At 42.7% G+C, this 15729-nt stretch overlaps 1 protein-coding gene across 1 annotated transcript; it reads left to right on the plus strand.

Annotated features, from left to right (window-relative positions):
- Positions 1–7087: 7087 nt before the first annotated feature.
- On the plus strand, positions 7088–8005 carry LOC105941457 (olfactory receptor 6N2-like). Its single transcript, XM_012924949.1, has one exon. The coding sequence runs from the start codon at positions 7088–7090 to the stop codon at positions 8003–8005; it is 918 nt and encodes a 305-aa protein (XP_012780403.1).
- Positions 8006–15729: the final 7724 nt, after the last annotated feature.

Here is a 15729-nt window from a genome sequence, read left to right on the forward strand (position 1 = left end):
ATGCTGTAATCGTACTGGGCAATTAGTGATACAAAACAACTGTTTTACCCTGTGAATAAAAGTATATGTTTTTGTCAATGTACCATAATAACAGAAGCGAAACACAATATTGTGTCAGGACAATTTACTATTTATGCACAATAAACAAAGGAGCATAGCGCGACAATTTCTGTTCAGCGCCAGACTTGCTTGTAACCTATATCACCAATTATATTATGAAAATGACGTATTAACTACTACAGCAGACTGACCTTTGTGGAAATGCTTGGAGCAGACTAACCTGTGAGCTGGAGTGTTCTGGGACGTTATATTTGATCTTTGAATGGCTGCAATCCAGGCCACCCGTCGCCTCTTTGTTACTTCGGAAACATGGCTCGAACAATTTCTCTTCAACGACGTAATCCGATAACAACCGATCTCTTTACCCGTCGGCTTCCCGTGGCTGTCATGCGACCGGCTATTGCATTTAATAATACAACAGCTTCTTGCCATTTTTGTGTTTCTTTTTATCGCTGTATAACTGATTTCAATTGAAAGCCTGCGTGCGCCAGTACCTCTTGCCACGAGTTCCCAGAATCCTTTGCGGTTCAATCTCTATATAATATGCATGTTAAATTTTATATTTGGGGTGAAATATCAAGTCTTTTCAAGTGAACCGGTTCAAGTCCAATTCAAGTCCCAGGTCATTGGTGTAAAAGTCCAAGTCAAGTCACAAGTCTTAGAACATTTTTTCAAGTCAAGTCTAAAGTCATAAAATTAATGACTCGAGTCTGACTCGAGTCCAAGTCATGTGACTCGAGTCCACACCTCTGGAAACTTCTTTATACTTCCCCACTTGGCGCCGTCAAAACAAATGGCACATGTTCTGACTTTTTTCCTCTGTTTAGGGGGACTAGGCAGGGCTGTCCCATGTCGCCGTTGCTCTTTGCAATTGCAATTGAGCCCCTGGCCATATCGCTGAGATCAAACCCAGGTATCACCGGGGTTACGAGAAATGTTATGGAACAAAGAGTCTCCTTATACGCAGATGATTTGCTTCTTTATATCTCAAAACCAGCATCCTCATTTCCTTTGGTGCTCTCAATACTTGAACAGTTTAGCCTTATTTCTGGCTATAAGCTGAATCTCGCCAAGAACTGTTCCCTCTGAATGCTGCTGCACAGAAATATCAGTGTACAGCACTGCCTTTTCGAGTTGTATCGGACAACTTTACATATTTAGGGGTTAAAATTACAAGTCAATTTCATACTCTTTTCAAGCTTAATTTCGGTGTGTTTCTTGTAAAAACACAACCTTAATTTTCTCCACTTGTGGAGAAAGTTAGGCAGGATTTGGACAGATGGTCTCTACTCCATCTGTCTGTAGCAGGATGCATAAATACAATTAAAATGAACATCCTCCCAAGATTTTATTTTATTTTTCAGTGTGTCCCTGTATTTATCCCAATTTCCTTTTTTGTTAAATTAGACAAGATTCTCTCTGGGTTCATTTGGAACAAAAAAACCCCCTAGAATACGCAAGACATATCTTCAAAGACCGAAAAAGATGGGGGGAATGCCTTTACCAAACCTTATGTTCTATTATTGGGCATGTAATATTCGTATTCTCAGGTACTGGCTTCAGGGGTGAGGGGGACATGAATAATGCCCCGGCGTGGCTGAGCTTGGAGATTTCTTCTTGTGCCTTATCTTCTTTACCGGCCCTGATTTATGCCCAAAAGCAGCCTTCGAGTGCAGGTTTTTATAATAACTCTATTGTCAAAGTTACCTTGAAAATATGGTATCAAGTTTGTCGTTATTTTAAGTTTACCTTTTTTTCCCTTGAGTCACTCATTTTGAAAAATCCCTCTTTTCAGCCTTCGTTAGTTGATGGTGCTTTTTATTTGTGGGCCTCCTTGGGTATCAGGTCTTTTTCTGATCTGTATATTCAGAATACATTTGCCTCCTTTGAACAGCTCTCATTGAAATTTGGCCTTCCAAAAAGTCACTTTTTTCGCTACTTACAAATCCGGAGTTTTGTTAAGGAGAAATCTTCCCAGTTCCCATTTAGACTTCCTTGTCATGACTTTGATAACCTTCTATCACCTCCCCCTTCATCACAGGGCCTGATCTCTTGTCTGTATGGGAGAATATGTTCCTTTGGCAACTCCTCAACCTTGGCTATTAAAATGGCATGGGAGCAGGATTTGGGATGTGTGATTCAGAATGACTTTTGGGATAAAATTCTTTACCGGGTCCATGGCTCCTCATTATGTGCCAAACACGGATTGATTCAATGTAAGATTTTGCACCGCATACACTGGACTAAAGCCAGACTAGCTCAAATATACCTCAACCTTAGCCCTGATTGCGACCGTTGTCATCAAACACCTGCCTCTCTAATACATATGTTTTGGTCATGCCCATCCCTCAAACAATACTTGATTAATATTTTTCTGACTTTATCAAAGATCATCCAGCTAACCCTCCAACCTGTGCCCTTAACTGCTTTGTTTGGGGTTCTTCCTGATTCAGTTGTTTTGCCGACACCCCAAGCGGATCTGGTAGCATTTCTCACCTTATTGGCAAGACGCAGAATATTGTTATGTTGGAAGTCCCCTTCTCCCCCATCCTGGGAAATCTGGATCAGAGATGCTTTGCATTTTAGCAAATTCGAAAAGATTAAATTCACCCTGCGTGGGTCTATGGCCAAATTTCTTAAGATCTGGCAACCCTTTTTTGACCATGTTCAGACTTTGCGGTCCCACAACGCTCCCAATTAGCCAGCTCAGGCTTTATTCTATTTTATTTTATCTTACGTTTAACTATACGGACTCTATTGTGCCTGCGCTTTATGATGGCATTTATTTACCTACTTTATACATATTTCTTTTCTCTTACAGATTTGACTTATCTCTACAATTAAGCTGACCACTCATTATGTTTTTTTTTGTTTTTTGTTTTTTGGTTTGTTTGTTTTTTCTGTGTCTGTGTGGGGTGTGGGTTCTGAAACTCTCCACATCTCTCTTGTACACTCAGGAACTGCTATCTTGTACTCCAGGGTTTACTATTCGTATTATTAGATTGGATCCTTTCTTTTTTCTTTTTGTACACCTACTGGTACTCCTATAATTATGAGGTGGGAGTGTATGTTTCATATTGTTTTATGTTCTTCAAAAAGAAAACGCATATTGTTCAATTTGTCTTTTGTAAAAATGGATGCAGAAAATTTAATAAAAATATCTGAGGAAAAAAAATGTATTCCACTACAGAATACATGCCCCAAAATGTATTTTGTAATGTATTCCGTTACGTTACTCAATGAGAGTAACGTATTCTGAATACTTTGGATTACTTAACCCTTTAAGACCTACCATAGAACCAAGTCCACCAGAGCTTATATTATATTTTTACCTGCTGTGGAGCCATTTTTGGGAGCATTTCAAGTTGCTATACATCAATACAACCATTATAGCCCAGATTTTAATAATATGTATTCATTAAGTGCATAGTAATTACATAAATTGCAAAAAGTGCAATAAACTACAAAAAAATTGAAAATCGTTTTTGCTTTTTTAACATATATTTGTAGGTAGAGAAATTTAAGAGGCTTATCCCTCAAAACTGTAAATACAAAAAAGTTGCACAAAATAGTTTCCCACCACAGGAAATTTATTTTGAGTGTCTTCATAGTTTTATTTTTATTTCTGCCAGGTAATGGCAGAAATGCAAAAGTTCGCGCTGATGTCTATTCCAATGTAGGAAGTGTTATGAACAGCTGATCGGCGTGTTTCTGGAATATTATGTTTTTGTTCCTGCAAGCGCTTTTTATGCAGTTTTTGCAAAGCTTTATGTGGAAGGAAACCGTGTGACCTAGGACAAGCTGATGGCATAAGATGTAAGTACAACTCCTCTGGTTTCATATGCAAAAAAATTTTTTGCGCTAGCTTACGTGGTTGCAGTGCTACTGGGATTTAAAAATAGTTACGCAAAACAGAGCGTGCCCGCTCTGATCGGCTGTAAAGGATTAATATATTATCATGCTTTTTACAACTACATGAATGTGATTTATTACTATTACTGAAGGTCCGCGGCTCCGAACCATAGTAAAGGGACTTCTGGCTAATACTTCGGGTTCCGTGTCGGGCTCGTAGCCGAAAAATAGATTTACTTTGTTGTCTGGGTCAAGTTTGCTGGCGAGAGACAGAGAGAGGCGTTGAAAGGCTGCTCCAACGGAACTTATTGTTTTGTAGGAAAACACGAACACAGTGTACAGTCGAGTCTTAATAGCTTACTTACAACTGGGCTCGTCAGGCACTCTTCTTGGCTGCAGTGGTTATTATTATATTTACATGCTTCCAGCTCCCGTTTCTGCTCAAAGACAACTCGTACTTTTCCACTCTCCTTTTTCTCCCTCCTCGCGCTCACAGACACATAACGGGTATGGCAGTCCATTCTCCCTGCAGCACGGACTACACTGCCCATGAGGCTACATTCTTTAGGGCTATGCCTGTAACACTCTACCTTTTAGCTTAGCACAACAACAACAACAAAAAAGCGCTCTCTCACCCAGGAAACACACAGTCGCAGAGAGAGCGCGCGTCACCCTGTAACCACGGCAACCGTAACGCTGCCGCCTGGAAAAACAGAACATAGCTGTCAAACAAAACCCAAACAGTCCTGACCCGTGACAATATGAAGCAGGAAAATACCGCTGTGTAATCCATTTATTTCAACACAGTAACCGTATTCTAAATACCACTTTTAAACGGTAACTGTAACGGAATACAGTTACTCATATTTTGTATTTTAAATGTGTAACGGCGGTACATGTATTCCGTTACTCCCCAACACTGGGTACGACCAGTACTCGAGAAAGTCCGTGCCAACTATTTCAAGGTTGAACCAGAAGAGAACCACTCCATTGATGAGCAGATGATCCCCTTCAAAGGAAAGATTGGAATGAAACACTATATCAAGAACAAGCCGCAAAAATGGGGAATCAAGGTCTTCACTCGTGCAGGTGTCACTGGACTAGTCTATGACGTTGAAGTATACACTGGAAAAGGCACTGTGACCAATGAGCGTGGACTTGGTGTTGCCGGAGAAGTTGTGCTTCGTCTCGTGTCAGAAGTTCCAAAAGGTCTAAACTACAAGTGCTTCTTCGACAACTGGTTCACGTCCCCTGAACTCATTGTGGAACTGAAGAAAATGGTAATTCTAACAGTTGCTACCATCAATCGTAACCGTCTCTGTGGATGTACCCCAAAAGTGACAAGGAACTCTCAAAGGATGGGCGTGGTGCGTATGAAGTGGAATATGAAAAGACAAGTGGGATGTCCATTGTGAAGTGGTATGATAACAAGGCAGTTTTACTGGCATCATCCTTCATTGGCCCTGAAGCTGTTGAGAGATGCAGAAGGTGGTCGAAAGAGAACAAGGAATACCCCACATTGTCAAGGTGTACAACCACAACATGGGAGGAGTAGACTTAGCAGACATGTTTGTGACTTGAACAGCAGGAAAAGAGGACGACCGTCATTGGAAGATGATCCAACATCTCATCAAGCTGCCCCACCTCCACCTCCACTTCAGCGGATCGTTGCACCAACGGTTGACGTCAGACTCGACCGATGCAATCATTTTCCCATTCATGCTGAGAAACGTGGACGTTGCAGACTGTGCAAGAATGGCTACATGCAAATGGCCTGCCTGAAGTGCAAAGTACTTCTATGCTTTACGAAAGACAAAAACTGTTTCTTGGAGTACCACACCACAAAGTGACATGCCAACATGGCCTACTCAATGAGGATTTGAGATTTTGGATTTGGATCCCATATTGTTTTTGTTGTTGTTCTGTTACTGAAAAGCACTTTGTTACATTGTTTTGAAAAGTTGTATACAAATAAAGTTAATGTTCATATCATATTCAGTCTTCAGTGTCAATTTACCACACCGGGCCAATGTTGTAAATCCGCAACATCCCAGAACTCCTTGCATGTGAAGGTCTCACTTAAAAAAAAGTCAGGATTCTATTGTACTACCCCATATGATAATTTTCTCCAAATATCAGATTTTTCCTGTAACTAAAACTTAATTTGAGCCTGAGAGGGTTAAAGAGGCCATGAGGAAATCTGCAACAACCAAATATTTGCAAAGATTAAGGCAAGTTGTAAGGAGCTGAATGAGAAGAACAATACCTGGGCAATCAACACCTGCAGAAACCTGAGAGAGAAGAGGAGCAAGGAGACGAACAATCATGGGAGGACAGATCCCTGCACAGTATGTACCACCGGCAGATAGAAGACATGGCTGACGTCCAGAACTCCTATCAGTGGCTGGGCTGAAAGACAAAACACTGAGGTATGAATCATGGCAGCACAGGAACAAGCTCTAAGCATAAGATCCATAAACACTTAGTTCTACCACAACGGGTAAAACCCCTGGTGCAGACTGTGCAAAGATGCCTCTGAAACACTCTAGCACATAAGAGTACAGTGCAAGATGCTAGCAAGCAGAACACACATACAGTAGAACACCATAACCAGGTGGCCAGAAGTATATCAATTAACATTTGTGCAGCATATGTCCTTGAAGTCCAGAGGTCATCACCCAAGGTAGCTGAAAATGACCAAGCTAAGTCTGGGGCTTCCTGATATAGACAGACAAACTGGTGATATCTATCCAACCAGACGCAATAGTGGTGGACAAGCAGAGGGAGATGACTGTAGTGATAGATATAGCTATATCAAGTGTTAACAACATGAGGATGAATGAACGTGATAACCTTGAGACTTGAGAAAATGTAGTGTGAAGGCAGTAGTGGTTTCCGTGGTTTCCGTGGCTTTTTTGCTTTTATACTAAGCCTATACTAGTTCCAGGGGTTTAAAAAAAATTGATGGGCAAACACAATGAAGTGCATAGGGCTATAAACATCAATTCGTCTGATTCCCTGAAGTTGTTTACATGTTAGTAGAGAACTTAATGAGTCCCATAGAGGATGGGAGGTTTTCTGATAAAACAAAGCCACAAAACAGAGACAATTACTTACCTTCTTAGTTCAGTGCAGGAAATATATTACTACAGTACTTTAAAGCATTGTTTATTTAATGGATGTTGAATTAAATGTAACATTGTTAACTCTTGGTGGGTTTGCAGAATTGCACAAATACAGATATCTTTATTTTGTGATTATATTCACATTATATATTCTGATACTCTGCTTTAATTCCACTATAGTGTACCTTATTTGGACTTGCAAAAACCTTCATGAGCCAATGTATATTTTTATTGCAGCTTTGTTAATCAACTCTGTTCTTTACAGCATGATTATCTATCCAAAGCTCTTATCTGATGTTTTGTTTGAAAAACAGACTATATCGTATCCACTCTGTCTCTTCCAAGGATTCTCATATTACACCTCAGCTGGGTCAGAGTTTTTACTGTTGGCAGCAATGGCATATGACAGGTATGTGTCTATATGCAAACCCCTGCAATATCCAGTTATTATGAATAGAATAACTATTTATGTATGTGTGATTTTAGCTTGGCTTATACCTGCTTTTGAGATTGCAGTGTCATTTGTGCTGTATTCGAATGTAAAACTCTGTAGTTTTACTCTAACAGGAATTTTTTGTAACAATTCATTTTACAGGCTTCAGTGTGTGCCCTCGGTTGTAATATCTGTATATGGTGTGGTCATGCTGATAAATGTTGCCTTTCTACCAATGCTTTTCATACTTTTTTCATATATCAGAATTCTAAGAATATCTTACAGTTGTTGCAGAGAAACAAGGAGAAAAGCTCTAAAGACATGTTTACCCCACTTGCTGGTGTTAATCAACTTTTCCTGTTTTTTTTTCTTTGATATAATTATAGTTAGACTGGAATCTGATCTATCAAACACTGTACGCTTGACATTGACGTTTCAGTCAATTTTATTCCATCCTCTTTTAAATCCAATCATATATGGACTCAAAGTGAATGAAATTTTTAAACACATCAAGATGTTGTTGTGTCAGGTTTAACAACACTGGTATTACTGCACCATTATCAAATGTATGGGATTTCATTGTAATGTGAGTTAGATAAAAGAGTTTCTTATCTCTGATTTGACATGCAAGATAGAAGGACAGAGATCAACATTTATATAAACGTTGATCTCTGTCCTTCTACTGACAACAAGACGAAAAACATAATGGTCATAAAACAAAGATAAACAATTTGTTAAACTGTTGCTGGTAATGTTTGAAGTCTAAGCAGTTCATATGCCTGCGTTTCACATTTTTCCTCCTTTTTTGTCACAGGTTATCTTTTACTATTGTGGGTTGTAAGCGCAAAAAATAATTTAGTTAATTTAGTTAATCAATTGCTACCTCTCTCTCTCTCTCTCTCTCTCTCTCTCTCTATATATATATATATATATATATATATACAGTGGGGCAAAAAAGTATTTAGTCAGCCACCGATTGTGCAAGTTCCCCCACCTAAAATGATGACAGAGGTCAGTAAGTTGCACCAGAGGTACACTTCAACTGTGAGAGACAGAATGTGAAAAAAAAAATCCATGAATCCACATGGTAGGATTTGTAAAGAATTTATTCGTAAATCAGGGTGGAAAATAAGTATTTGGTCAATAACAAAAACACAACTCAATACTTTGTAACATAACCTTTGTTGGCAATAACAGAGGTCAAACATTTACTATAGGTCTTTACCAGGTTTGCACACACAGTAGCTGGTATTTTGGCCCATTCCTCCATGCAGATCTTCTCGAGAGCAGTGATGTTTTGGGGCTGTCGCCGAGCAACACGGACTTTCAACTCCCGCCACAGATTTTCTATGGGGTTGAGGTCTGGAGACTGGCTAGGCCACTCCAGGACTTTCAAATGCTTCTTACGGAGCCACTCCTTTGTTGCCCGGGCGGTGTGTTTTGGATCATTGTCATGTTGGAAGACCCAGCCTCGTTTCATCTTCAAAGTTCTCACTGATGGAAGGAGGTTTTGGCTCAAAATCTCACGATACATGGCCCCATTCATTCTGTCCTTAACACGGATCAGTCGTCCTGTCCCCTTGGCAGAAAAACAGCCCCATAGCATGATGTTTCCACCCCCATGCTTCACAGTAGGTATGGTGTTCTTGGGATGCAACTCAGTATTCTTCTTCCTTCAAACACGACGAGTTGAGTTTATACCAAAAAGTTCTACTTTGGTTTCATCTGACCACATGACATTCTCCCAATCCTCTGCTGTATCATCCATGTGCTCTCTGGCAAACTTCAGACGGGCCTGGACATGCACTGGCTTCAGCAGCGGAACACGTCTGGCACTGCGGGATTTGATTCCCTGCCGTTGTAGTGTGTTACTGATGGTGACCTTTGTTACTTTGGTCCCAGCTCTCTGCAGGTCATTCACCAGGTCCCCCCGTGTGGTTCTGGGATCTTTGCTCACCGTTCTCATGATCATTTTGACCCCACGGGATGAGATCTTGCCATGGCGGAGTTTGGAGTCTGACTGTTTGAGGCTGTGGACAGGTGTCTTTTATACAGATGATGAGTTCAAACAGGTGCCATTCATACAGGTAACGAGTGGGGGACAGAAAAGCTTCTTACAGAAGACGTTACAGGTCTGTGAGAGCCAGAGATTTTCCTTGTTTGAGGTGACCAAATACTTATTTTCCACCCTGATTTACGAATAAATTCTTTACAAATCCTACCATGTGAATTCATGGATTTTTTTTTCACATTCTGTCTCTCACAGTTGAAGTGTACCTCTGGTGCAAATTACTGACCTCTGTCATCATTTTAAGTGGGGGAACTTGCACAATCGGTGGCTGACTAAATACTTTTTTGCCCCACTGTATGTATATATATATATATATATATATATATATATATATATATATATATATATATAAAAACACCCAGCACGCCCCTGCGGGCGGTTTATCCTTCAAGCTCGGGTCCTCTACCAGAGGCCTGGGAGCTTGAGGGTCCTGCGCAGTATCTTAGCTGTTCCCAGGACTGCGCTCTTCTGGACAGAGATCTCCGATGTTGTTCCCGGGATCTGCTGGAGCCACTCGCCTAGCTTGGGAGTCACCGCACCTAGTGCTCCGATTACCACGGGGACCACCGTTACCTTCACCCTCCACATCCTCTCGAGCTCTTCTCTGAGCCCTTGGTATTTCTCCAGCTTCTCGTGTTTCTCGTGTTCCTTCTTCCTGATATTGCTGTCATTCGGAACCGCTACATCGATCACTACGGCCGTCTTCTTCTGTTTGTCTACCACCACTATGTCCGGTTGGTTAGCCACCACCATTTTGTCCGTCTGTATCTGGAAGTCCCACAGGATCTTAGCTCGGTCATTCTCCACCACCCTTGGGGGCATCTCCCATTTTGACCTCGGGACTTCCAGGTTATACTCGGCACAGATGTTGCTGTACACTATGCCGGCCACTTGGTTATGGCGTTCCATGTATGCCTTGCCTGCTAGCATCTTGCACCCTGCTGTTATGTGCTGGATTGTCTCTGGGGCATCTTTACACAGCCTGCACCTGGGGTCTTGCCTGGTGTGATAGACCCCAGCCTCTATGGATCTTGTGCTCAGAGCTTGTTCTTGTGCTGCCATGATTAGTGCCTCTGTGCTGTCTTTCAGTCCAGCTTTGTCCAGCCACTGGTAGGATTTCTGGATATCAGCCACCTCCTCTATCTGCCGGTGGTACATACCGTGCAGGGGCCTGTCCTTCCATGATGGTTCCTCGTCTCCCTCCTCTTTCTTGGGTTTCTGCTGCCTGAGGTATTCACTGAGCACTCGGTCAGTTGGGGCCATCTTCCCAATGTATTCTGAGATGTTCGTTGTCTCATCCTGGACTGTGGTGCTGACACTCACCAGTCCCCGGCCCCCTTCCTTCCGCTTAGCGTACAGCCTCAGGGTGCTGGACTTGGGGTGAAACCCTCCATGCATGGTAAGGAGCTTTCTTGTCTTTATGTCAGTGGCTTCTATCTCCTCCTTTGGCCAGCCTATTACCCCAGCAGGGTACCTGATCACGGGTAGGGCGTACGTGTTGATGGCCCGGATCTTGTTCTTACCATTCAGCTGACTCCTCAGGACTTGCCTGACCCTCTGCAGGTACTTGGTGGTTGCAGCTTTTCTAGCGGCCTCTTCATGGTTCCCATTCGCCTGCGGGATCCCCAAGTACTTGTAACTGTCCTCTATGTCTGCAATGTTGCCTTCTGGTAGTTCAATCCCCTCAGTTCTGACTACCTTCCCTCTCTTTGTTACCATCCGGCTACATTTCTCCAGTCCGAACGACATTCCAATGTCATTGCTGTATAGCCTGGTAGTGTGGATCAGTGAATCGATGTCTCGTTCACTCTTGGCATACAGCTTGATGTCATCCATGTACAGGAGGTGGCTGACAACTGCTCCGTTCCGTAGTCGGTATCCGTAGCCAGTCTTGTTAATGATCTCACTGAGGGGGTTCAGGCCTATGCAGAACAGCAGTGGGGACAGAGCATCTCCTTGGTAGATCCCGCACTTGATGGTGACTTGTGCTATGGGCTTGGAGTTGGCCTCTAGTGTTGTACGCCACATCCCCATTGAGTTCCTGATGAAGGCTCTTAGGGTCCCGTTGATCTTGTACAATTCTAGGCATTCCAGTATCCAGCTGTGGGGCATTGAGTCATAGGCCTTCTTGTAATCAATCCAGGCAGTGCACAGGGTGGTCAGTCTGGTCTTGCAGTCTCGGCTGATTGTTCTGTCTACCAGTAGCTGGTGTTTTGCGCCTCTGGTATTCTTGCCAATTCCTTTCTGTGTCCCGCTCATGTATTGAACCATGTGCCTGTTCATCTTAGCCGATATGATGCCTGACAGGAGCTTCCATGTAGTACTGAGGCAGGTTATTGGTCGGTAGTTGGAGGGGACCGGTCCCTTCTTGGGGTCCTTGGGGATCAGGACCGTCCGGCCTTCAGTTAGCCATTCCGGGTGTCTCTCGTTAACTAGCAGCTGGTTCATTTGTGCTGCCAGACGCTCGTGGAGTGCAGTCAGCTTCTTCAGCCAGTAGGCGTGAACCATGTCGGGCCCTGGTGCTGTCCAACTCTTCATACTAGAGACCCTTTCTTGGATATCTGCCACTGTGATGGTTACTGGACCCTGTTCAGGGAGGTCGCTGTGGTCTGCCCTCAGATCCTCTAGCCACTGAGCATTGCCGTTATGGGTTGCATCCTTCTCCCATATGCTCTTCCAGTATTGCTCCATCTCCAGCCTTGGTGGTGCTGTTCTCTTATTGTTCCCTTGCCACTGAGAGTACACCTTTGCTGGTTCTGTGGAGAACAGCTGGTTTATTCTCCTGCTTGAGGAGGTACACCAGAGAGATAGAACCTTCTATCTCTCTGGTGTACCTCCTCAAGCGGCTGGCCAAGGCTGTGAGTCTTTGCTTGGCAGTTTCCAAGGCCTCAGGTATGGACAGCTTGCTGTATTTCTTAGGCACCTTATTTGTCGCACCTTTCTGCAACTCCGTTAGTTGGCTAACCTCCCTCCGTGCTACTTTGATCTTGCCCTCTAGCCTCCTTCTCCATGGAGGGTACTGCCCCTTGTCGCTGTTCAACTTGTAGCCAAGCATCACATCTGATCACTGCTGCCGTATTGTAGATCAGCTTGTTAGTGTCGGTAATCGTGGTTGTAGGTATTGCCCGTAGTGCTGCATTAACATCATCTAGCAGACCTTCTGAGGGTACTTCACGTAATCTTGGTAACCGGCTACGGGGGATCCAGGTTTCAAGCTTGGCCATGATCCTATTTTTCAGGTCAGTTCCTCTCGCACTCAACGATCCTTCTCCTATTGCACTTGGGGCTATGTACCCAATCTCGGGTGGGGGTGATGATATCGCCCCCCTGACCTGGCGTCCTGACTCCTCCTTGCCGTAGCATTTGTGTTGTACCCCGTCAATCTCTAGCTGTGAGAGCAGTCCCTTCTTTCGAATGTTGGAACACTGAGCTACTAGTTGTTTCGCCATCATTGTGGATGTTGGGTATCGAAGAATCCATAGGTCCCTCATCCTATTCATGTAGCCCCTTCCGCCGGGGTTACTTGCGTAGTAGCATTCCAACAACGCCCTGTTTTCGTCTCTTGCCCACCGATGCCTTCTTGTTCCAGTTCCAGTAGCCCACTTTTCGTCAGGGTGCCCTGGTTCCTCAACACCTGACGCGGACCTTGTTGATCCGGGCGACGTCCGAGCCGGCATGCCTTCATATTTATCTGTCTCGCTCATGTCTGCGGTAGGCTTGCTTAGCATAGGGGGTCTAGCCTTAGGACCCTTACTGGATACAGACGCCCCAGGCAGGAATCGAACTTGCGATCCTCTGTTCCAAAGGCGTGTAGTCTAACCACTACGCTATCCAGCTGCTTATATATATATATATATATAAATATACACATACAGTACTGTGCAAAAGTTTCAGGCAGGTGAGAAAAAAATGCTGTAAATAAAGAATGCTCTCAAAAATGGAGGTGTTAATTATATATTTTCATCAATCAACATGGAATTATCTTTAATAAATGTATCAGTTCTGATCCATTTTCAGATAAATGTTTTTCAACTTTTTTATATTTTTTCATTTTTACTTTATTACTGATTCTTATTTGCAATATGCTACAAGTGCAACATAGATGGAATAGGTAGTAACACTTTATAACTGTTGCTTAAGGCCCTGCATCTTCATCTCTTGTCACATATTATTGTTCTCTGTGGGTTATAAACCAAACAGATGTATGTAGAAAAACAATCTTGAAAAGTACAATCCCAGTTACAAAAACTGGGGACACTGTGTAAAATGTAAAAAACAAAAAAACAAAACAGAATTTAATAATTTGCCATTCTCATAAACCCATATTTTACTCACAATAGAACATGAGAAACATATCAAATGTTTGTTTGCTTTAGGGCTAATACCTCATGATTGGCATTGCAAATTTCTGTTTTTTTCCATACTGTATAGAGTGTATTGTAGGTAGGTTTTGGAAGTAGAGTGTTACTCTGATGCTATCAGATACAGCACTTCCTCACAAACCCTCACAGGAATGTGGCATTGATCATAAATCTGTTGTTATGGCATGCACTCTACACCCCTTCTTTAACTCTACAGGCCTGACCAGAGCGTAAGAGGTGGTTGTCATGGTAACGAGGGTGTTGCCTGCAAAAGGGCGTCTCCATATAACGAGATGCCCAGAGAGCTGCAGAAGAAGAAACATGTGCTGGTATGAGACCTAAGGCCACTCTCAACTCATTTGACCAATCATGTTAACATTCAGTTTCTTTGATTCATAAAAGTGTATACCGCCCTGGCACAGTACCTTTGTTTCTGAGCGAGAGAAAGGAGATCCATGGCGCCATGTAAAACAATTAAAAATTCTAAATATTTCGATGATAAATTTTGAAAACTTAAAATTGGAGCATATTGTCTTCTCTCTCCCTCAACAGTTTCTTAGTTTAGCTGCTTCAATTCAATTCAATTTTATTTATATAGTGCCAAATCACAAGAAAAGTCGCCTCAAGGCGCTTCATAAATACAGAGAAAAACCCAACAGTCATATGACCCCCTATGAGCAAGCGTTTTGGCGACAGTGGGAAGGAAAAACTCCCTTTTAACAGGAAGAAACCTCCGGCAGAACCAGGCTCAGGGAGGGTCGGCCATCTGCTGCGACCGGTTGGGGTGGGAGAAGGAAAACAGCATAAAGACATGCTGTGGAAGAGAGACAGAGGTTAATAACAGATATGATTCAATGCAGAGAGGTCTATTAACTCATAGTGAGTGAGAAAGGTGACTGGAAAGGAAAAACTCAATGCATCATGGGAATCCCCGGCAGCCTACATCTATTGCAGCATAACTAAGGGAGGATTCAGGGTCACCTGGTCCAGCCCTAACTATATGCTTTAGCAAAAAGGAAAGTTTTAAGCCTAATCTTAAAAGTAGAGATAGTGTCTGTCTCCTGAATTCAAACTGGAAGCTGGTTCCACAGAAGAGGGGCCTGAAAACTGAAGGCTCTCCCTCCCATTCTACTTTTAAATACTCTAGGAACAACAAGTAGGTCTGCAGAGCGAGAGCGAAGTTCTCTAATAGGGTGATATGGTACTACAAGGTCATTAAGATAAGATGGGGCCTGATTATTTAAGACCTTGTATGTGAGGAGCAGGATTTTGAATTCAATTCTGGATTTAACAGGAAGTCAATGAAGGGAAGCCAAAACAGGAGGAATATGCTCTCTCTTTCTAGTCCCTGTCAGGACTCTTTCTGCAGCATTTTGGATTAGCTGAAGGCTTTTCAGGGAGTTTTTTGGACATCCTGATAATAATCAATTGCAGTAGTCCAGCCTGGAAGTAATAAATGCATGAACTAGTTTTTCAGCGTCACTCTGAGACAGGATATTTCTAACTTTAGAGATGTTGCGCAAATGGAAGAAAGCAGTCTTACATATTTGTTTAATATGTGCGTTGAAGGACATGTCCTGGTCAAAAATGACTCCAAGGTTCCTCACAGCGTTAGGCCAAGGTAATGCCATCCAGAGTAAGAATCTGGTTAGATACCATATTTCTAAGATTTTCAGGGCCGAGTACAATAACCTCAGTTTTATCTGAATTAAGAAGCAGAAAGTTAGCGGCCATCCAGGTCTTTATGTCTTTAAGACATTCCTGCAGTTTAACTAATTGGTGTGTGTTATCTGGCTACATGGACAGATAGAGCTGGGTGTCATCTGC

Source organism: Maylandia zebra, linkage group LG16 (genome assembly GCF_041146795.1).
Source record: "Maylandia zebra isolate NMK-2024a linkage group LG16, Mzebra_GT3a, whole genome shotgun sequence".
Lineage (NCBI taxonomy): Eukaryota > Metazoa > Chordata > Actinopteri > Cichliformes > Cichlidae > Maylandia > Maylandia zebra.

What these genes read in the sequence shown, in the direction of transcription:
- LOC105941457 (XM_012924949.1), top strand. Translation starts at nt 7,088, where the DNA reads ATGGATGTTGAATTAAATGTAACATTGTTAACTCTTGGTGGGTTTGCA.